Consider the following 22,205-nt stretch of genomic DNA (forward strand, 5'->3'; position numbering starts at 1 on the left):
GGGGATTCAACAATGGCTTTCCTGATGAGGGAACCAGCCGGTATTTGGATGCCTGTTGTAAATTCCCCCCGATCTCATGCCATCACTCTGGTGGACCAGACTCACTCACAACCCCTACACCGGAGGAAGAGGGATTTTGGTCTTACGGCTGCTATCTCTGCAGGCATTGCTTGGGTGACAACACCTGCTGTTGCCCGGACCAAGACAGCCAGTACAATGGATGGAGACTGTCAATGCTGTAGTCTCTAGGTCAGCAGATGTGTTACAGGCTCAGGAGGTACTAAATCAACATTTTTATCAAGATGTCCACATTTTACAGCAACAGATTGACTTACTAGCAGAAGTAAGAAGGTTGGCCCTTGTGAGGGTCATGTCTTTATTGGCATTGGCATGGGACCCCAGGTTTTGCTCAATCTGCCTAACTTTTTACCAGGTACATAATACTACTGAAGTCTGACAACAGTTGGCTCAATATCTCGAAGGTACCTGGTCAGACAAATTCCTTAACTATTCGTGTTGTTAAGGGAGAACATAGCCAACCTCGGATGTGACCAGGGTATCTGTGCTCTCCCTAGATGCCAGGTTCTTGGGAAAAGTGTGGGACAATATTAAGAGGCTGTTTGACCCCTCGTGGATAGCCACTTATGCTATGATGGGAGGAATTGTCATACTAATAATTACTTTGTTTAAGTGTCTCACACAGCATATCTCCAGGCAGCGCTCCATGAATAAGACAATCCTTCAGGTGCTGATGGCTTTTGAATATCCTGATTGCAGCCCAATAAGGAAGTGATCAAAGCTTGGATGGCAGAGATCTGTGAGACCGCCATGTAGGCTGGCCCTTGTCTCCTCCATGTGTGACGTGCTTCCAGAGTGATATCTCTTTGAGGGCTGGTAGTCAATGACCTATAAGATCCTGAAAGACAGGACAACCTAAGACAGGTACAGTCCAGTATCCTGGAATCCTCCGAGGTGGGGTCCAGCAATGGCACCCCGGCTCCACTAGGCTGTCAAAATCTAAAACAGAAGGGTGGATATGTAGCAGGAATGGCAGGGCTACCTCTATTTAACCGCTGCGGACCGTGCAGGCTCAAAAGCATTTCCTGTGACACCAGCATTCCTGCAGGAGGACCTAATTGAGGAGTGCCTGAGAGAACAAGGATTGCTAATGCAAACAGTGATAGCCAATCAGGAACTGCTGTTTAGAATAGATACTTTCTGGGGACCAATGAGGGTGTGGGTGGAGGGTATTAAAGGAGGAGCCTGCAGCAGTGCTCAGAGGAGCTGGCAGCAGCATTTCTCACCTGCTCCCGGAGTTTGTGTTGGTGACTCTTCACCAACCCCAAAGAGCAGGTAGGGTTGTGAGGAGAGCTGTCCAGAGCACAGGCAACAGGTCCTTGATAAGACAGGCCCAACTCAAGATGGTTTGGTTGAACAAGGTTCTTGTTTAGAGTGGTGAGGAGCAGAGAGCACATAGAGTTGTGATTGTGTTTAAATACTAGTTAGACGTGTGATACTCTTGTGACACTGCACAGAGGCAGTGAGGGGCAACTTCCCCTTGGCTTCCTCCTCTTCTTCCCCCTCCTCCTTTTCTCCCTCCCCTCCTCCCCCTCCTCAGCATACAGGATTGGATTCACTAGGTTTCATCTGTCGATTGCAGCTCATGACCAGTACTTTGGACTTACCATGGGCTTATCAGGAAGTGATGTCATCCTCAGTAGTGGAGCTTTCTTTCTACCTCTTGCTACCAGGTTACATCACTGTGGTTTGAGTTTGTTATACTGTGACCCACTAACTCTAAAACATACCAAGCCTTTCTCCGTTTCAAAGCCGTTCACTTTCTATTTCCTCTGTCTCTCTCCTAAAGGGACTTTACTTACAGCCTAAGGTCACGTTATTTTGCTGGGGTTTTGAACATGGATTATCACCGAGTACTTTGAGCAGCTGGTCCCCTGCTAAAGTGTCTTTTTGGGAGGTTGAAGAGTCTCTGTACACAGGGCCTAGCTGGCTAATGTAGGCTTCCAGTGCTCTCTTAGGGTCTTGACAGTTACAGCCCAGCCTTGCTTCTGGTCCCATCTCTGCTTCTAATCCCCAAGATGACTGAGGACAGCATTCCGTAGGCTCTTATCACCACAGTTACCAAGCTTTCCCTGCCTGACACACCTCTACCCTCTAAGACTGAGAGCTAGTCAAGCTTTTTGTCAATAGGTAGACATTATTTTTTGTAAAATCATCTTTTCTTGAGGGATACTTGTGAATCGTAGATCCTGTTTTCTCGAGGGATACTTGAGGGATACTTTGTAGTTCTTATTATAGGATTCTTAGGTGGTTGCTTGAAAATGTTGAGAGGCTCTCAGCACTGAAGACCCTTGCTATCTATTCACAGCCTACAACACGAATATGTTGTTTTGAAAGCTGCATCTGTCCTTAGGAAACTTTTCGTTCTTCTTTTCCTTAAGGCCAGAATCACAAGCAACATCTAGGGATCATAAAGGGCTGTTTTTACTCTCTTTTTTTCTCCTTTCGAGATGCTTCAATGTTGTGTTGGATCCTCTGGCCAGAAGGGCTTCATTTGTGTGGGGTCTTCACTCGAGGACAGTGGGATCATCTCCTACCTTTGTGTCTGTGTGTATCTCAGACGAACACATTTTGACCAGACCGGGAAGCTTCGTTATTTTGCTCCTGTTGCAGAGTGGCATCTGTTGGTCACACTACAGTTTGTAGGAATGTTTACCTGCTTCATAGGCCCTCGAACTGTAGAGGTTTTGGGGTCATACTCAGTCTACAGATGAGGACAGTTTATATAACAGCCATGATTCCATGACTCTAAAGATTGTGCTTTTCACCACTACCTTCCCAGAGGCTCACAAGGGACTCATTTCTTCCAACCACAAACCATTTCCTTTACATTCTATTTCTTTGGAATAGAACAAAACCTTTCTTTTTTCATCCTTTACTGTGTATCTCAGAACATTACAAATATGTTAGGTCTCCAATTTGGGACAGATGACTGAGGTCCTATTTAACATAGCAAAGTTCTCCCAACATCCCTCAGTCCCTGTGCGTTTACAGGGTATGGCTGGCAAGTCCAGCCCTTTACCCAGAATTCTCCAGCTTAGGGGCTGGGCTTCCCTTCCTTCAGAGACTCTTCCCTATATAACCCAGCCATTTTGGTTTGCCAGCTTTTCTTTTTTCTTTTTTTCTTTTTTTCTTTTTTTTTTTTTACCTTTTGCCCCTTTAGCCACTCCATCTGGTTCCCTTTCTCTTCTTCTCACACAGCTCAGGATCATGTCCACTATCCCAGATGTTTCTGTCTCTAATCTCTCCCTTTTACCTACAATAAACTTTCTTCTCCACCATACCTAGGAGCAGTCAGTCATGTCTCTTTTCATTCAAATGTCATCATAATGCTTAAGTCCTTGCAAGCATGAAGTAACACTGAGGTTTCCAAAGCTTTGAACAACAAACCCACATTATTTAACTATGTGTGAAACGCTGCTGCTGTATAGTGCCTGTTCAAACAGACTAGCTATGGCCAACGCCTACCTGATTAATATAACATAGATCTTGTTCAAGTTTTTACACACACACACACACACACACACACACACACACACACACACACACACTGTAGCTGTCTTAGACACACCAGAAGAGGGCATTTGATCTCATTACAGATGGTCGTGAGCCACCATGTGGTTGCTGGGATTTGAAATCAGGACCTCTGGAGGAGCAGTCAGTGCTCTTAACCACTGAACCATCTCTCCAGCCCCTTTTTCCTTTCTTGTTCAAGTTAACTCTTTGAATGAAATAGGCACAGTAGAGAAACCCAAATAGTCACTCAGTGGGTATATAAGAGGTTTATTCCAAACTGCCAAGGCCATTGCTTGGGAAATCAGAAAGCTAATACTAAAGATTGAGCAAGAAATGGGCTGGTGTTCTGTTGAGCAGGGTGAGCTGAAGGCCGTGGAAGAATTTCAAGGACACACAAATAGATAATTGGCCTGAGGCAGGAAATAGCCCCGGAAAACATCAAGCCAACCTATAAAAAAAAGTTTCTTTGGAGACACAATAAAAGGACTGCGGATTTTAAGAGAGCCGCCCAGACCTACTGTGAGACTTGGTAGAATGGTTCTTGCATCTCCGACTCACTAGAAGACCTCAACAGTGTCAGGTCCCCCAAGGAATCCCTTTCCCCCAGGTAGGGCATCTAGGCAGTATTCCAGAACTCAGGGGCCTGAAGGTAGTTCCTACTTGCTAAGACCAGTCATTCTAAGAGGGACATGTGGCTCTTTCCATTTATGACTGTGGTGTCTATTAGCACCTCAAGTTCCCATATAACCCAGGAGATAAATTCCCACTGTGGCCCAAACCCGCGCAGCGCTTTTCTCTGCCTTCGCAGTTTGGAATAAACTTTTTCCTTTTTCACCCACAGAGCGGCTATTTGGGTTTCTTCGCCATTTCTTTCAAGAAGTCAATTCCAGACGTCTCGGACGTCCCTGGAGACTTCCTGAGACTCTGGCTCTGCCAGCCTAGGAGGCGGCGGCGGCGGGGCTTTATCCCCTAACCCTGCCCGAGGGAACCTGGGCTCGCTCCAGGAACCCGCCGCCCCTGCCAACCCAGCCTGCAACGCTGGCCCAGAAGAGTTCTGAGGCCCGCGCATGCGGACTCGGCGGCCGCAGCCCGGCCTCCCCAGCCTCTTCCTCCCAGGCTCTCGGCGGCGGTTTGGAGCCCGCTCACAGCTCCACGACCAGCGGACGCAGCCTCGTCTTGTGCTTCCACGTTACCCTATCAGAGATGGGGCGGGGCGTCAGCCTCCAAAGCCAATCAGCGCCAACCACGACCCAGGCGAGCTGGGCCGCTCTGTGGCCAGGAGGAAGGCGATTGGGTGGCGGCGGCTCCCGGGGCGTGGCGTCTGCGGGCCCCGCCCAGCGCTGTTTTCCGCCGCCGGGCGCCAGCCGCGGCCGAGGCCCGAGCGCTGACCGACTGAGCGGACGGCGGGCGCTTCGCTGCGGGCTGTTGGCCGCGCGGGCTGCTGGGCCGCGCACCTTCCTGCTCTTCGGCTCAGGTGCCCTTGGACATGGTGGCCCCCGGCTCGGTGCGCAGCCGGCTGGGCGCGGTGTTCCCGTTCCTGCTTGTCCTGGTGGACCTGCAGTACGAAGGTGAGTCCCGCCCTGTTCGCGGGGCGGGCTTCGGATCCTAGTCCCGGCCGGGAGCGCCGCTCCGGGGCGCGAGGCTGGGTCCGAGCCGGGTTCCGGTTCCGTGTGCCGAGAGGAGGGACTGGCGGGCCACGAGGCCAGGACGGCGGCCTGGGCCAGAGCAGCCGGGAGTCCGGCGTCCGGGGGACACTGGGTCCGGGTTGTCGGGAGGAGGCGAGAACGACGGCACGCACGGGACGGGTCCTATTCCTGAAGCCAGTCCCATCCCCTCACCACCCCGCGTGGGGAGCGCAACTTAGGCTGGTGCCTGGGGAAGTCACCTGGGCTTGGAGTTCAGAGCCTAACTTGCTGGGCTGTCTGTGGCTTTACAGTTCCCAGCAAGGCGTCATTCAACTTTTTGCCCCCCCACCCCCACCCCGTGCTACTTTTTCCTGTCATCGCAAAAAAGATCTCCTTAAAAAAAATAGGGAGCGCTTACATTTCACCCTGGCCTCCGGACTGGTATGTTGGCTACTCCCAACAGAATAGCAAAAAATAGAGGCCGGTCCTATCTTGGGTGTCAGAGCGGGGAGGAGTTAAACATGGAAGCCCCAAATGCCCATTGAACAATGCTTCCCAACTTGGTTAGATGCTGTAGTGACTTATGTCCTGGGCACTGATCTATACTCATTCCTGTAAGTCCGGGGATAGTTGTCTAGGAAAGAGTAAACAATTGGATATTCCTTTGGAGGGATTGAGGAGCAGAACTTTGGAATAGTTTATGGTGAAACCTTCATAAAACTCTTAGGTTTTTACATTTCCACTAAAGGTAGGATTTTGTTGTTGGTTTTTTTTTTTTTTTTTTTTTTTGGTTTTGGCTTCCTGATCACCATACGTTCTTTGAACCCCAAATCAGAATCAGAATTAGTACTGTGACAATATGGAGACCAATAATTTGACATTGGAGCCAGTCTCAAAAGTGAAGGGATGGGAATTTGAAGACCTGGACTATTTTAATACGGTTCATACGTTATAATTTTCTTTCATTTTCTAATTCTTTCCATCTGCATTGATCATGCCCAGTTGTCATTAATGACTTATTTTGGATACTTAAGAGGAAGTTGTCTATGCTATGTTTAGTGTCAATTTAATTTATTCTTCAGATATAGAAATGCTTATTTTTGTTTGCCTTACCTTTTCCAGTAGCTCATCGATCAAGCACCTTATTTGAGTTTCTGTTCTTTGTAGGATTCTTTTTTTTTTTTTTTTTTTTTTTTTTTTTTGGTTCTTTTTTCCGGAGCTGGGGACCGAACCCAGGGCCTTGCGCTTCCTAGGTAAGCGCTCTACCACTGAGCTAAATCCCCAGCCCCTCTTTGTAGGATTCTTAAGACTTTTAGCATTTCATTTCTCTACTGTGATGTTTCTATAAGGAAACTGAGTTTTTCTGTCTGGAAAGCACTAAGGGCACCTCTCAGGGGAAGCCAGTGTTGTCTTTTCCAAAAGTATTACCTGAGCAAAATGGCAGCTGATGGAGAAGAAAAGGGCATTTCAGTCATCTCTTATCCCACAGAGATGTGTGATCCTGTCAGTTTTACACCTATGGGGACTGATGTTCAACCAGCTTAATGAAAATTTACCTTGGGACTGGAGAAATGGTTAGTGTGCTTGTTGGTCTTGCAGAAGACTGGACTTGCATTCTCAGTACCAGATCAGGCAACTGTGAGTTAGTTGTGATTCCAACTCCAGGAGTCTTCTTCAGGTCCAGAGATGGGGGGTGGGGGTAGGGCGCAGACAGACAGACAGACAGACACAGAGACAGACAGACACAGAGAAAGACAGAGAGAGACAGAGACAGACAGTCAGAGAGACAGACAGAGAGAGGGAGGGGGAGGGGAGAACACATGCACACACATGGGTTCAAGTGCACAAGCGTGCACACACACATAGTGTTAAATAAAATCTTTAAAAATAAAACTTACCTCTGTATGAAGTGGGAACAGGAAATTGCTGGTAGCATCCATTTCAGGCATTTTAAAGTTGGGCAACTGAGCAAAATCAGCATTTTTAAGTTATCAATAGAAAGTGACAGGGAGGTGACTTAAAGACCAGCCTGAGTTATTCTATGAGTTGTAGGCCACGCCGAGCTACAGTATGACACTTTGTCTTCAAACAAACCAAAAACAAAACAAAACAAAACAAAACACCCACAAAAATCTGAAGACCAAACAACCTTCCCCCAAACAAAAGAAAACAAAAATCCCCAAACTTGTTTTTCCTCCCAAAACAGTGGTTCTCCAGCTTAACTGTATATCAGAATCTCACAGAGTCCTTCTAGAGTTCTAGGCACTTGCAGAGCTGCTGATTTAACAGGCAGTGATGGGCAGTGGAGTCTGCATTTCTAAAGGATCCCAGATGGCCTCATTTTGAGAATCACAAGGGTAATGAATTACATGTTGGAACTGAATTAGGGGGGCTGCTTTTTATTAGATCCTAGAATTGGTCATGGGGTTATCAAGATATAAAGTAGCAAATTATTAGTTTATGTTTTCTTTATAATTTGGTTATATCTGGGTTCATTAGCCTCAGTCTTGAGGAGGAGGCAGGCAGGTGGTGCCACAGTACACTTAAGGCTGGAGAGAGAAGACATTGGAGAGTTGTCTGAGAACTGGAAATGTGAAACACAGTTTCATATTGTAGGAAACATAGCGATACACTTAACTGGTCTGTCTGTCTTTTTCCTTTTTTTTTTCTGATTTAAAAGTACTCTTTTCAATTAGGCTTTTCTGTTGTAATCTAGAGGAGGAAAGCAGATATCATTAATTGACTCTACAAATTCCCTTTCTCATAGGCTTTGAAAGAAAGCTAGAGGAAGAGACATAGAACTTTTGAGTAGAAAGAAAGTTTTAGAAACTGGAGCGATGGCTCAGCTTAGGTGGCTCCTGGAGAGGCTGTGAGTTCAGCTGTCAGCAGCACACCAGCCCCAGCTGCAGGGAGTTGAGGCGCTGGGACACATAAGCTCTCACACCTACAGACACATAAATTCAAACAGAAGTACAGAAAGACCTTTAGCATTCTTTCATTACAAATAAGATTATTTCATTTGTTGCTTATGGCTTGGTTGGTGACTTGAATATGAATGCAGACTAAAAACATTTTGTTGTCACAATGCTCTTCATATATCATTTCCTGCATGCTCACAGTGTTCTTGTCTCACACTTCCTGTTCTCAGACAGCTCTCCCGAATGTCTTCTCCCTCCAGCCTTAAGTGTACTGTGGCACCACCTGACCTGCCTGCCTCGTCAAGACTGAGGCTAATGAACCCAGATAAAACCAACGACCATCCCATCCCCAGAGTCTCTCTGTGCAGCCCTGGCTGTCCTAGAACTTACTCTGTAGACCAGGCTGGCCTCGAGCGCGGAGATCCACCTGCTTCTACCTCTGCTTCTGCCAGGATTGCTGTGTACCACTGTGGTAGGCCAGGAACCTAGTTTTTAATTCACTCAGTTAAGCTGATTAAACTATATTTTGACCATCATGGGAAAAGACTTGAAAATCTTTGCAAACAGAAGGTTGTGGTACATTGTATTTAAACCCATAAATTAACAGTATATTTTACTGTTTGCATGATTTCCTTGGTATTAGGTACATATGAAGAGAAAAATTTAAATGCATGATTTTAATAGTTTATATAACCAGATGATATAGATAACTTCCTAAAATTATTTTGAACTATTTAGCAAGATTATACGGTCGGCAGTAGTGTCAGTGTTCTGGCTTATCTCACCAGCTAGCATTTGCTGAGAGAATGCCTGGGGTTGCCTCCATTCTGTGGGACAGACTTGTTTTAGGGTGAGAAGCCCATAGAAATAATGGTGGCTAAGTTCAGTTTGTATTGTCATGATCTTCTTTTAACTAATCCATTGGGGTGTGTGTGTGTGTGTATGTGTTTCCAGAACTTAAAAAAAGGACTTTCTTTATTGAGGGCAACTGGATGCAAACAATGTAAAACTCAAAAGCTTCTCTGTCATTGGATTAACTTTTCTTTCTCTGCTTGTTGAATTGGAGTTGGATGTTAATTGCACATTTCCTAAGGGTCCTGATCTGCTCACAGGAAGCAGTGGGGCAGATTCCTCAAGTGACCCCATGGGAGAGGACACATCACGGTGTGGGTACCAGGGCTCCTGTTGGCCTACTTCTTCTGCTTCACGTGTACTACAAAATAGTCATCGCATGCAATGATGAGTCCTGCCACTAGTGATGGAAAGCTCTGGAAGCCCACTTTTCCATCTCGGCACTGGTCCAGGTCCTTCATTATTTTGTCCACAGCCAGAGGGTCCTTTTGATTTTCCAAAAACCCAGGGAACTCCCTTTCCATGAGCACTCTCAGGTCCTCCTTTGTCAAGTAGTTTTTTCCCCTGCAAACCTGTGAAACGTAAGCATCATGGTTTCCATGGCGTGCTCCATTTGGGATGGCATTTTGAAGAATCTGTCAAAACCTGGGCCCTGAGGTGCTGCAGTCCTTGGAAGAGCTGCGTGTTTTGTTTTTAGACAGGGTCTCACTCTTTAGCCCAGGCTAGTCTGGATGGGCTCTGGAATTTGATATGTATATTAGGATGGGCTCAGACTTGTAGTGATCCTCTCCCCTCTCCCCTCTCCCTCTGCCCTCTGTGTGTTGCCATTACAGGCTTGCCCCACCACACCTGCTTGCTTGCTTGCTTGCTTGCTTGCTTGCTTTCTTTCTTTCTTTCTTTCTTTCTTTCTTTCTTTATTTATTTATTTATTTATTTATTTATTTATTTATTTATTTTTTCGGAGCTGAGGACCGAACCCAGGGCCTTGCGCTTACTAGGCAAGCGCTCTACCACTGAGCTAAATCCTCAACCCCTCTTTTTGATTTATTAATGAGCATTTTAACTTTGTTTACATAGAAATTCCCCTGGAGCCTTGTCACCTGTCCTTCAAAATGCAGTCCTTTACATTTCAACCTTAAATGTATTTGCTTTATGTATCTTTATGTATCTAATTCTTTTAAACATTGATAATACGATGAGCTAGTCACTAGGAGTTTGGGACTAAGAAGAAAGACATGTGCGTCAGCGAAGGTTAAGTTGCTATGTGGTACTGTGTGAGGCATACAATTAGATGTGTTGCCTTAGAGTTGACAGAATAGGGAATGTAAGACCTGCATTGGGGAAGCATCCTTAGCTTTTCTCTATTTTCTTCAGCTTAGTGGACCATTACGGCCAACACGTTATTACAAATACACCCTTATAGTTCTCTGCTCTTGTATTCTTTGGCTTTCCTTGCCTGGCAGATCCCCAAGTCTATTAAATTCAAGTTTGTTTTGTGTACCCAAGAGATAAACACAGATGGAGAAAAACTTATTGTTAACTTCATTCTAGGTGCAGGGTCTCAATCTCGATTGCACACTCAGTGTTGCTAATGTTAAAATCTTCAGTGTGCCTGTCCTTGAAAAATCGTGTACTTTAAAACCTTTCTCTTCAACATCCAAGCCCAGTTTAACTCCCTTTCCCTCACACCCTCATCTTATTCTTTTTTCTCTTTTTTTGGACAGGATTTCACTGTGTAGCCTTGGCTGCCCTGGAGCTATGTAGACCAGGCTACCTCTCTGCCTCCATGAGTGCTGGGATTACAGTTGTGGGCCACCACCAACTCAATTTGTTCATTCTTAACAACAACTGAGTTGGAGGGCGTTGAGGGCGCAGTAGAGTTGGGCTGTGAACTAGCACAGTGTGTGGTGGCCAGATGAAAGCTTTCAGGAGCTGGGTCTCTCATTCCATCATGTGGTATGGGATCCAGGGATCAAGTTTAAGGCTTGGTGGCAAAGTGCCTTTACTCACAGAGCCAGACTGAAGGCCTCCACTTAAGTCATTCTAAGATGGCGTCTTTGTTGAGGAGGAGACGTCATAGGCCTTTTTCTATTCTTTCTACAACACAGTTCCCGGGCTTATCTCCATCTCTGCCCACAGTCCTTCCCAGCCTGAGGATTTTAGCTTGATTAGTAGTTTGTATTTTCAGAAGTCCTAGGCCACTTAACTTGGTTTGGTCTTTAAAAACAAAAGTTGTTCAGGTTGGTTATGAAGTACAGCATTTCCCAGGCAGGTTTCAAACTCAGCATCCTGTCTTAACTTGGCTTCTGTTGGGTTGTAGGCATCTGAGAAGGGCTTCCTTGTATCCTCACACTAAAAAGTGGCCGAATGCGTGGTCTCGTGTGGCAAAAGGTGTAAGGGCAAAGATACCAGCTTGTTCCCGCAGCCTTTTTATCAGGCACTAATGCTTGTCTGAAGGCACGGACCGGTCATTAATTATTTCCCAAATGCGCTACCCCGCACAATGGGCTAGGTGTCCACAAATGAATTTTGGGGACATTCAGAGCAGGTTGCTTCCCTCCTTCACCATCACGTCTTCCCTCCACTGGATCCCTCCCTCCAGCACTCGTCATACCTTTGCATCTAACTAGGCTCCCATATTTGTCATTTGTCCCTGATGCTACTGAGCTGTATGCTGGTTCTTTTGGTAATAAACTTTTATTTATCCTATTTTATGTGTATGGATGTTTTGCCTACAAATATGTCTATACAGCAGGTGTGTGCCTTGAACCCACAGAGATCAGAAAAGCAGTTGGATCCTTTGGAGCAGGGCTTACAGTGATGGTTGTGAACCACCACGTGGGATCCAAACCTTTGTCTTCTGCAAGAGCAAAAAGTGGTTAAGAGCAGCTGCTCTGAACCCCACAGCCGTTTCTCCAGCCTCAGGAGCACAATTGTAAAGCATGGTGGGCAGTTTTCATTCTCTTCTTCTCTTACACATTATTTTAGCAACAATAATTAATGCTTATGGGTCCGACTGTTAGTGCTTCCACCATTGTTCTACCCCAGGCTTCCCTCCTGAGGTTCATATCAGCTTTCTCAGCTTCTAAGTGTCTGACTAGGGTCTTGGTTTTTCTTACACTACAATTCTCAGTGAATAATATGATTAGTTATTCTATCTTTGTTGCTATTCTTCCTGTTTGCATTGTTGACCCATGATTGACAGATGTCTAGGAGAAACCTGCTAGGTGCAGATTGGGAAATTACATATTTGATTGTCTTATCTCTTGGAAAATAGTATGCACACAGTGTGTAGCAATGGAATAAAAATTGTGGCTCAGAATAGAGTATAGATGTTGCAAGCAGCCAGTGATCTACATGGAACCCTTTAGGTGTTAGTGTCCTTATGAGTCCTTATGACCAGTGATGAGCAGTTGGAGTGATTATGTGTGCTGTGGACATTCAAGCAGGAAGGCAGACATTCACTTAATAATTTAATAAATATTGAGTGCTTACCGTATGTAATACACTGAACTATGTGATGTAAAGGGACTAGTTTATGCTGGGATAAGGGTGGATCGGGGCTGAAAGAGAGGTTAACCTGTGAGACAGTATGTTGAATAGTGGTTCTACAAAGCAAGCGTGACTTTGTGAGCCTGGTCATACATAGTGCAGCGGGAGTAGGACTCCTGCTCTCACCAGGCAGGTTCAAAGGTTCACAGTGGAGGCAGTTGTTTGTGCAGAACCTGTTTGGTTTTGTTTGCTTGTTTTTTTTTTACCCTGTGAAGTTGAAGATAGAACCTAGCACCTTTTACCTCTAAGCTAAGCTACATACCTAGTCCAAGGACAGAATCTTGAGGAGTGAGAATTTTCTAGGTGGGCAGTTGGGAAAGGCTGTCCCATTGAACAGTGATGTGAAAGCACGAGGCAGGAGGACATAGTGTATCTAGTGAGGTATCCGATTTGCTTTCCTGTGAGCAGAGAGTATGTAGTGGAGGAAGGACCAGTATCAGGGAGCATGGGCCTGAAGTATGTTCTCTGCCTTTAAACTAGGAAATTTGACGCGATTACCCAGCATATGAAAATATTGTAGAAGTTTGTAGAAGGGAGTGTTTTAAAAGGCTTGTTCTGGATGCAGCATGGACTAAGGATTTGGAAGAAGGTAAGATAGGAGTTGGGAACCTCTGTAGAGTAGAAGGGATCTCCAACTCCCCTAGCCTTTAGACTGCTGCATGTTCTATTCTCGAAATGTGGCTGAAGTACACTAAAGGAATTTTCTCTGCATAGTTAGAGGGTGGGCCATGGGGATTTACATAGAGGAAGCATTAATTTATATAACCAAGTAGAAATTTGATTGAATTATAAGTTATAATTATAATTTATAAATTATAAATAGAGATCAAAGGTTTACTCTATGTGAATATACTGTTGCTATCTTCAGACACACAAGAAGAGGGCATCAGATCCCATTACAGATGGTTGTGAGCCACCATGGAGTTGCTGGGGTTTGAACTCAGGACCTTTGGAAGAGCAGTCAGTGCTCTTAACTGCTGAGCCATCTCCAGCCCCAAAGGTTTACTCTAAAGGGATGGTGAACGTGAAATGTCTCCTTTAGATGGGATTAGATTGTTCAGCGTGGTGTGGTCATAAACTGAGTGCTCCTTTCAGTTGTAGAAAACAGAAGTGATTCTCAAAAGAGTTTCTCAATGTTTGGGGGCGGTGTGTAGTATAAAGTGACATAGCAGTTCAAAAGAACATTACAAATGCATTCTTGGCTCCCACTGGACTTTAGAATTAACCTACAGTGCTGAAATACTGCTACACGAGAAGGATCACACACTGTGTGGGAAATAAAGGTGGGCTTAGCAAATGCGTTCTTTGGCAGTCATTGTGAATCTGTGGCCTGAACTGACAACTTATCTGAGCCTCTGTTGTTTTGTAATAAAAGTATGAAAGATCTTTACATCCTGGAGTTGGAAAAATTAAATTATCTAAACACACAGAAGTACCTGGTGCATGCTCGGTTTATTTAAACACAAGGAAGTACCTAGTTACATGGTAGGTTTTTAATTCTTATGTTACTTGTTTCCCTCTCGGTCATTGTTATGGGTGGATCAGGAAATGATTTTCCCTTTTTTGGAGACAGGCCCTTAATGTATAGCTTTGAACTCATGGCATCTCCTTGGTTCAGCCAATCAAGTGCTGGGATTACATGTGTGCACCACTATTCCTGGCTTCACTTTCCTGTGGTTTATCTCGTACTATAACGTTTAATTCCTCATTTGAGAAATTGAGTACTTTGATTTGGTTGTGTCTCTTGAGAAAATTTAACAGGGAAATGTTTGAGATCTTCACGCAAAGATTGCTGTAAATGACACCAGGATACTGATCCACAAGCCCTAGCTTGTCCTCAGTGCTCACGTCAGAGTTCTGGTTAGGAAACCTAAGGCAGACGGTCTACGGCTCAGTCAGTGCTTTCGTCATGATTTGACCCAGGCCATTTTCTAGTCTAATCTAACACAATTTTGTACACATCACTCGCTTGGATTAAAGATGTGTAATCTTTTCTTTTGATTTTAGGTAGGAAGTATAAATGTTTATGGGTATAATTTATATTAGGAATTATCTTTAAAAGATCTGGAGGTAAGGACTAGGCTAGGGACAGTTCAGTGTGCAGTTGCCTCGGGTGTGTAGGGTCTGAAGTGTGACCCCCAGGGACTGTACAGTTGTCAAAGACAAGCCATATACCAATGGGCCCTGTTGGTAATACATGAGGATATAAGTGACACGATACGACAATCCTATTATACTTCCACACTGTAGTTCAACAGTGTTCATGACTTAAGAATTAAAACTTATTTTTAGTGGTATCTGCCTGAGTAAGGTTGTGCATGTGCCATGGTGCCCTCTGATGGTCAGAGAACAACTTGTGGGAGTCACACTTACATCGCCACAGTGCCCTCTTCACACACCACACTGCAGTCAGAGTCATCTTTAAAATACAAATCAGACCTTCAGCTTCTTGTGAAGCCCATTCTGGGGTCTCCTTCCTCATGTACATAAAACCTAGATTTGCTGTGCAGCTTGCAGTTTGGTCTGTGTTGTTCATGTCCTCTGCCCTCCTTCCTTGCTGTCTGTAGCTTCACTATTTTCCTGGAAGTTGAGGCTTGTTGTGCTGGTTTGGTGGCATGGATGTGATTTTGGCATGAGCCATCGGAGCTCCTGTCCACTCCTTGTTGTTGCTGTTTTAGATTCCCCACTCAGAACGACTGTACTAATTACTCCTTTCCTCAGGCATTGTGTCACCTAGCATCAGATTGGCACTTACTCAATTATCTTGTTTATTTCTTGGTCTCCATTGTACTCTTGCTGCTAGAGCTGAGTTTAAATAGCTGTTGTGACCGTTGGAACCTGTAAGATTATTAGTTATATACACTTAAACAATTTAAAAAATATGTGCTCCTAATTTTGTTTTCTTTCTTAGTGTTAAGCTGTGTAAAAATTGGCTTCATAGTCTTCTGTCTGTTTCAGACATACAGGTTATCAGTCAGCCTGTGGACTGGTTTTGTAAAGGTGGCTGCCTGGCTGTGGCACTTTTCTTTATCAGTTTGAAGCTCTCAGAGTACTGGGAGTTCACCCACGGCACATTCAGAGAGCGCGCTTGAATGCTGTTTCTCAGGGTTCTCTAAGCTAGGTTCCCTGGGCCTGCAGGATGTGAAACTCCTTACTCAGGTAGGTAAAGCAACCATGTTAGGCAACTGTGAAATAGGTACAACTTAGTGCCATGGGCCAGCTCTGCATAGAAACCCCGGGTCTGAGTCACTACATAGCGTCTTCAGTTGCTGATCTGTGTCGTCTCATACACCACAGCCACATGGGTCGGACTTAGACTTCTAGTCAAGCTAAGGACTACTGTCATTGAACTTATAGAAGGAGCTGTGTTGCCATTAAATCAGATGACTCGTTGTACTTTTGGAGTATGTGATAGGGAGCACAAAGATGAATGTTCCAATTCTGTTTACATAAATATGTAACATCAGATTGCTTGTATGCTGTAGAAAACTAGAAGAAAAATGCTTTCTAGTTTTTAAACGGTGGAAAGAGCTTCCTTAGACAAGGAAGGGGAAGCGACTTCAGGGAAGAGGCTGAGAAGGACATGGGTTTCACAAGTCAGTTTTAACTGGATCCAAACATACGCTCCTGCTCCAGATACGAGGATCCAGTTAGTTAGTGATGCTTCAGTGTTCAAAGGAGAAACTTGGTGAGACTTGATGGGACATTGATTCAACTGTAGTTTGAATTCTACAATCCTCATAATTTTATGGTTGATTTTAGCTAGCTCAGCTTTGTGACTATTGAAGTGGGTGTGGGGTGATTATTTTAGACTTGTTATGGAAACCCCCAGAGTGGCTTTAGCTGAGAATTAGTCCTTTGCTTGACATTCTTCTCTAAGTACTTGAGTGCACTGAAAAGAATCCATCCCTTATCACAGCCTTTCTTTTCATCATTTCTGCCATTATGGTCAAATGTAGGTGGTCCCGGTGTGTGTGACAGTGAGCCACAGTGGTAGGCCAGAGTGGTCTACAGAGATGGGAGGGCAGCCAAGAGTCAGCAGGTGCAGATAACAATGTCAGTCAACTTAGCTGCATGGGTGTGTGGACGATGCTGTGAGTCGTGAAGTTAGATTGGAGTGTGCAGCCTTATTGGGAAGTGGTTCCAGGCTGAGGCTGCCAAATTGCTGAGGGGCTGGGCATATGGCTGGGGCAGAGAAGCGGGAAGTCTCCTTTCTGTAGTTCTCTCTGCTCCCTTCACTAACAAGCATAATATTGTCCTCATGGTAAAAGAGAAATGCCCGAACACTTTAGTGTATAATGTCAGGGCAACCGCTGAAGGAGTTCAGAGTAAAGAAACAATTTATAGATAATTGGACTACTTATTCAGGTTATTCTAATTAAAGTGTCTGATTGGCTCCATTTTCACCAAGAGTAAAATCCAAAGCAGGACAAAGCAGGGCTTTCCGTTTGATTTCATATTGCTTTTTTCTGTGGCTCTTTCTGAGGGTATCCAGATCCCCTTGCTGTTTCTGGACAGTGTGGACGTTAGGCCTTTGCCTTAGCTGGTCCTTGTTGGAAAGCACTTTTTCCATGTCTGCATGCTGTGCTCCTTACTTCCTCCATGTTTGCTCAGATGTCAGCTTCTCAAGGAAGGCTGCCTTGGACCATTATGTGGCCTCTCCCTGTTGAGCTGTCACATCATTTGCTTTATTCCAGTCATTTTACCTGATATACTATGTAACTTAGTGTCCATCATGCTGTCTCCCACTGCAATGTCTGGTGCTGGGGGGATTGAAGGGGCAGGGCTCACTCATCCCAGATAACTAGAACAGTGCCTGGTATGTTGTAGATGCTCAGTAAGTACCGGAACGTTGTAGCCGACTGCCTGCCATTCATTCATTAAAGTGAGAGGTTTTAGCATAGCAAAGCAGGTTTTAAATGTGATGTGTCTGTGAGCATGAACATGTGCAGGTGCACATGCATGTGTGGCATGTGTATATGTGTGCTCATGTGTGTGTATATTCATGTGCATGTGGAAGCCAGAGGTTAATGTTAGGTGTTATCCTTAATCCTGCTTCAATTGTTCTTTACTGAGACTGGTTCTCGCTGAATCGAGAGCCTTCCCTCTGCTTTGTTAGCTGTCCAGTCGGCCCGAGGAGCCGTTTCTGCCATGCCCTCCTGGCAGTTTTGTGGTTGCTGGCCCTCAGGCTGGCATAAAAGCTGGACCATCTGCCAGCTTTAGCACAGTGAACTAATGAACTATTATTCAGAACAATGTCACCAATACAGTAATTATTTTTCATTTATTCTAAGGACTGGTTTTACTCTTTCAGGTGGCTGAATTGGATATGGTATATTTTGGGGGAGTTTTCTATGCTATACAACTAAACAGTGTGTTTTACTGCCATTTTCAGCTTCTGTGACTTTTCAGTAGATGACTGAGCCAGATAAAGAAGGTTATCTTAAACTTTTGATTTACTAGGGGTTCGTCTTGGTTCATGGAAAGTTACCTTATTAATCTGTTTGACTTTTCAGGTGCTGAATGTGGAGTAAATGCAGATGTAGAGAAGCATCTTGAACTGGGAAAGAAGTTACTTGCAGCTGGACAGCTGGCCGATGCCTTATCTCAGTTTCATGCTGCAGTCGGTTGGTATCACGACCCTGACCACTCAGTCGCTCTCCTCTGAGTTCTAATCAGAACTTCCATTGGCTAACACTTCAACCATTATCAGTGTTAAAGAAACCATTCAACATACTTTCCGAGTTCTGGGTGAATTAGATTAAAAAGCACACAACGCATGGATGCATATGGAGCTAGCAGAAGAGGTAACTGAGGAGGCTGGAGGGAAGGAAGCTCAGTGGTTAAGCATGTCCTGCTCTTCCACAGGATGTAAAGCCAATTCACAGTGCTCATGTCTGTTGGCTTAAGCTACTTGTACTCCAGCTGCACACACACTCACCCAGGCGCACACATTCATACACACAGACATACACACACATGCGCACACACTCACACAGACACACACTCACACACATGCACACACACACTCACACATGCACACACGTGCACATATACTCACACAGACAGACACACACGCACACACACACAGACACACACACACTCATGCACATGCGCACACACTCACAGACACACACACACACTTTACAAAAGTGTAAAGACATTTGTAAAAGGCAGGTAGCCGAGGCTCAGTCATGTGGGTATTAAACATAGCTAAGAGTTTGGCTGTCTGAGACTGCTGTGCAGTGGGCAGCAGTGAGTGTACAGACTGGTCACTGGTCAGTGCAGATGGCAGGGGCTTTTGACTGTTCAGCTGTAAGTGGACCTTCTTTATCCTCCCTAAAGCTGGAAGAACCATTTACACCACCTATTGGCAGATTCCAGGGTGTAGGAGAGATGTCATGAGGTGCCCCTCTTTCTGAGTACTGAGAGGCGTTCAGTGGTTGCCAGGAGGAGGAGAGACGTCTTCTTCAGTGGTGTTGCCATTGGCTAAGGAGTCTGTTCTTCTCTGACCCAATTCAGGACCCTATACCAACACTTGTGAGCCTTATTGGGTCACAGACATGAAAATAGAAAGGGGACTGTAGGGACATGAAGGCGAGTGGATGTCTGTTTAATATAAGAAGACAACATGTCTGTGTGCAAAATATAATACAACCCATCATGCTATAATATAAAACATCTGATAAAATCAAGAGATTTTGATAGAAAACTTAGGCAAGTTTCACATAGGGTGCTCTACTTTGACTGGGTTATCAATATAGTCATTTCTGTGATTTGTTTGTTTTGTTTTGAGATTTGAGATTTCCTAGTTCATTGATTCTTCAATATTAAGTCAGATTCCAGCAGTCCCTTATGGTGTTTCTTTTGGGTGACTTGCTTTCTTTTTGTAACATCAGCCATTGTGACTTCTAAAGAAAAGAGGTGAGTCTTTCTTTGCTAGCTTAGAACTTACTAGGTCAACAAATTGCCCTTGAACTCACAGAGATCCTCCTGCCTCTGCATGCTGGCATTAAACATGGTCTATAACTGTGCCTAGCTCTAAAGCACCTTCCTATGTGAATTACAGCATAAATTTTAAACTAGGTCTTCTGATATGACTTTTCTCAGAGTCCTTTTTTATTTACTTCTTGTTTGTGGTGGTGAAAACTGGTTACTCAACACCTCACAAGTAGAGAGGCAGTTAATTTTTCCACAAAATATAGTGTGTTCCCAGAAGAATCCTCTCCTACTGTTAGAAATCATTTTAAAAATAGAAAATGCAGTTAGGTTTTGGCTTGGCATTATTTTTCTTCACAAATGCATTTATTCACTATCACCTGTCTGTCCATCAATCCTCATCTATCTATCTATGTGGGGTGTAGCATGTGCCTGCTTCAGTGAGAGAATGTGGGGTAGACTGGGGGACAACTTGTAGGAGTTGGCTTTCCTTCCACTACGTGGATCAGGTTATCAAATTTGGTATTGTGCCTTTTTTTAAAACTGAGCCTTCTTGTAGGCCCCATTTCATGCTTTTCTTAAACTCTGATTTTTATTGATATCTTTACTTCTTTAGAATAGTAGCAAACACATTTTTACCTTGTCCTCTTTTGATAACACCGTGGCATTATTATATCCAGTTTTGTTTTTGTTTTTTTTTTATTAACTTGAGTATTTCTTATATACATTTCGAGTGTTATTCCCTTTCCCGGTTTCCGGGCAAACATCCCCCTCCCCCCTCCCCTTCCTTATGGGTGTTCCCCTCCCAACCCTCCCCCCATTACCGCCCTCCCCCCATAGACTAGTTCACTGGGGGTTCAGTCTTAGCAGGACCCAGGGCTTCCCCTTCCACTGGTGCTCTTACTAGGATATTCATTGCTACCTATGGGGTCAGAGTCCAGGGTCAGTCCATGTATAGTCTTTAGGTAGTGGCTTAGTCTCTGGAAGCTCTGGTTGCTTGGCATTGTTGTACTTTTGGGGTCTCGAGCCCCTTCAAGCTCTTCCAGTTCTTTCTCTGATTCCTTCAATAGGGGACCTATTCTCAGTTCAGTGGTTTGCTGCTGGCATTCGCCTCTGTATTTGCTGTATTCTGGCTGTGTCTCTCAGGAGCGATCTACATCCGGCTACTGTCAGTCTGCACTTCTTTGCTTCATCCATCTTGTCTAATTGGGTGGCTGTATATGCATGGGCCACATGTGGGGCAGGCTCTGAATGGGTGTTCCTTCAGTCTCTGTTTTAATCTTTGCCTCTCCCTTCCCTGCCAAGGGTATTCTTTTTCCTCATTTAAAGAAGGAGTGAAGCATTCACATTTTGATCATCCGTCTTGAGTTTCGTTTGTTCTAGGGATCTAGGGTAATTCAAGCATTTGGGCTAATAGCCACTTATCAATGAGTGCATACCATGTATGTCTTTCTGTGATTGGGTTAGCTCACTCAGGATGATATTTTCCAGTTCCAACCATTTGCCTACGAATTTCATAAACTCGTTGTTTTTGATAGCTGAGTAATATTCCATTGTGTAGATGTACCACATTTTCTGTATCCATTCCTCTGTTGAAGGGCATCTGGGTTCTTTCCATTTTCTGGCTATTATAAATAAGGCTGCGATGAACATAGTGGAGCACGTGTCTCTTTTATATGTTGAGGCATCTTTTGGGTATATGCCCAAGAGAGGTATAGCTGGATCCTCAGGCAGTTCAATGTCCAATTTTCTGAGGAACCTCCAGACTGATTTCCAGAATGGTTTTACCAGTCTGCAACCCCACCAACAATGGAGGAGTGTTCCTCTTTCTCCACATCCTCGCCAGCATCTGCTGTCACCTGAGTTTTTGATCTTAGCCAATCGCACCGGTGTGAGGTGAAATCTCAGGGTTGTTTTGATTTGCATTTCCCTTATGACTAAAGATGTTGAACATTTCTTTAGGTGTTTCTCAGCCATTCGGCATTCCTCAGCTGTGAATTCTTTGTTTAGCTCTGAACCCCATTTTTTAATAGGGTTATTTGTTTCCCTGCGGTCTAACTTCTTGAGTTCTTTGTATATTTTGGATATAAGGCCTCTATCTGTTGTAGGATTGGTAAAGATCTTTTCCCAATCTGTTGGTTGCCGTTTTGTCCTAACCACAGTGTCCTTTGCCTTACAGAAGCTTTGCAGTTTTATGAGATCCCATTTGCTCTTGATCTTAGAGCATAAGCCATTGGTGTTTTGTTCAGGAAATTTTTTCCAGTGCCCATGTGTTCCAGATGCTTCCCTAGTTTTTCTTCTATTAGTTTGAGTGTGTCTGGTTTGATGTGGAGGTCCTTGATCCACTTGGACTTAAGCTTTGTACAGGGTGATAAGCATGGATCGATCTGCATTCTTCTACATGTTGCCCTCCAGTTGAACCAGCACCATTTGCTGAAAATGCTATCTTTTTTCCATTGGATGGTTTTGGCTCCTTTGTCAAAAATCAAGTGACCATAGGTGTGTGGGTTCATTTCTGGGTCTTCAATTCTATTCCATTGGTCTATCTGTCTGTCTCTGTACCAATACCATGCAGTTTTTATCACTATTGCTCTGTAATACTGCTTGAGTTCAGGGATAGTGATTCCCCCTGAAGTCCTTTTATTGTTGAGGATAGCTTTAGCTATCCTGGGTTTTTTGTTATTCCAGATGAATTTGCAAATTGTTCTGTCTAACTCTTTGAAGA

At 44.5% G+C, this 22,205-nt stretch overlaps 1 protein-coding gene and 1 pseudogene across 1 annotated transcript in view; one reads left to right on the forward strand and one right to left on the reverse strand.

Moving 5' to 3' along the window:
* The first annotated feature begins 4,956 nt into the window (after positions 1–4,956).
* Dnajc3 (DnaJ heat shock protein family (Hsp40) member C3) overlaps positions 4,957–22,205 on the forward strand; it is a 42,977-nt gene continuing 25,728 nt past the window's right edge. Inside the window, exons 1-2 of the mRNA NM_022232.2 lie at positions 4,957–5,162; positions 18,058–18,168. Coding sequence (NP_071568.2) covers positions 5,081–5,162; positions 18,058–18,168 — 193 coding nt within the window. The 5' untranslated portion in view covers positions 4,957–5,080. The remainder of the gene's footprint in view (positions 5,163–18,057; positions 18,169–22,205) is intronic.
* Positions 9,103–9,664, reverse strand: S100a10-ps1 (S100 calcium binding protein A10, pseudogene 1; annotated as a pseudogene).

The sequence above is a fragment of the Rattus norvegicus genome, chromosome 15, assembly GCF_036323735.1.
Source record: "Rattus norvegicus strain BN/NHsdMcwi chromosome 15, GRCr8, whole genome shotgun sequence".
NCBI classification, from domain to species: domain Eukaryota; kingdom Metazoa; phylum Chordata; class Mammalia; order Rodentia; family Muridae; genus Rattus; species Rattus norvegicus.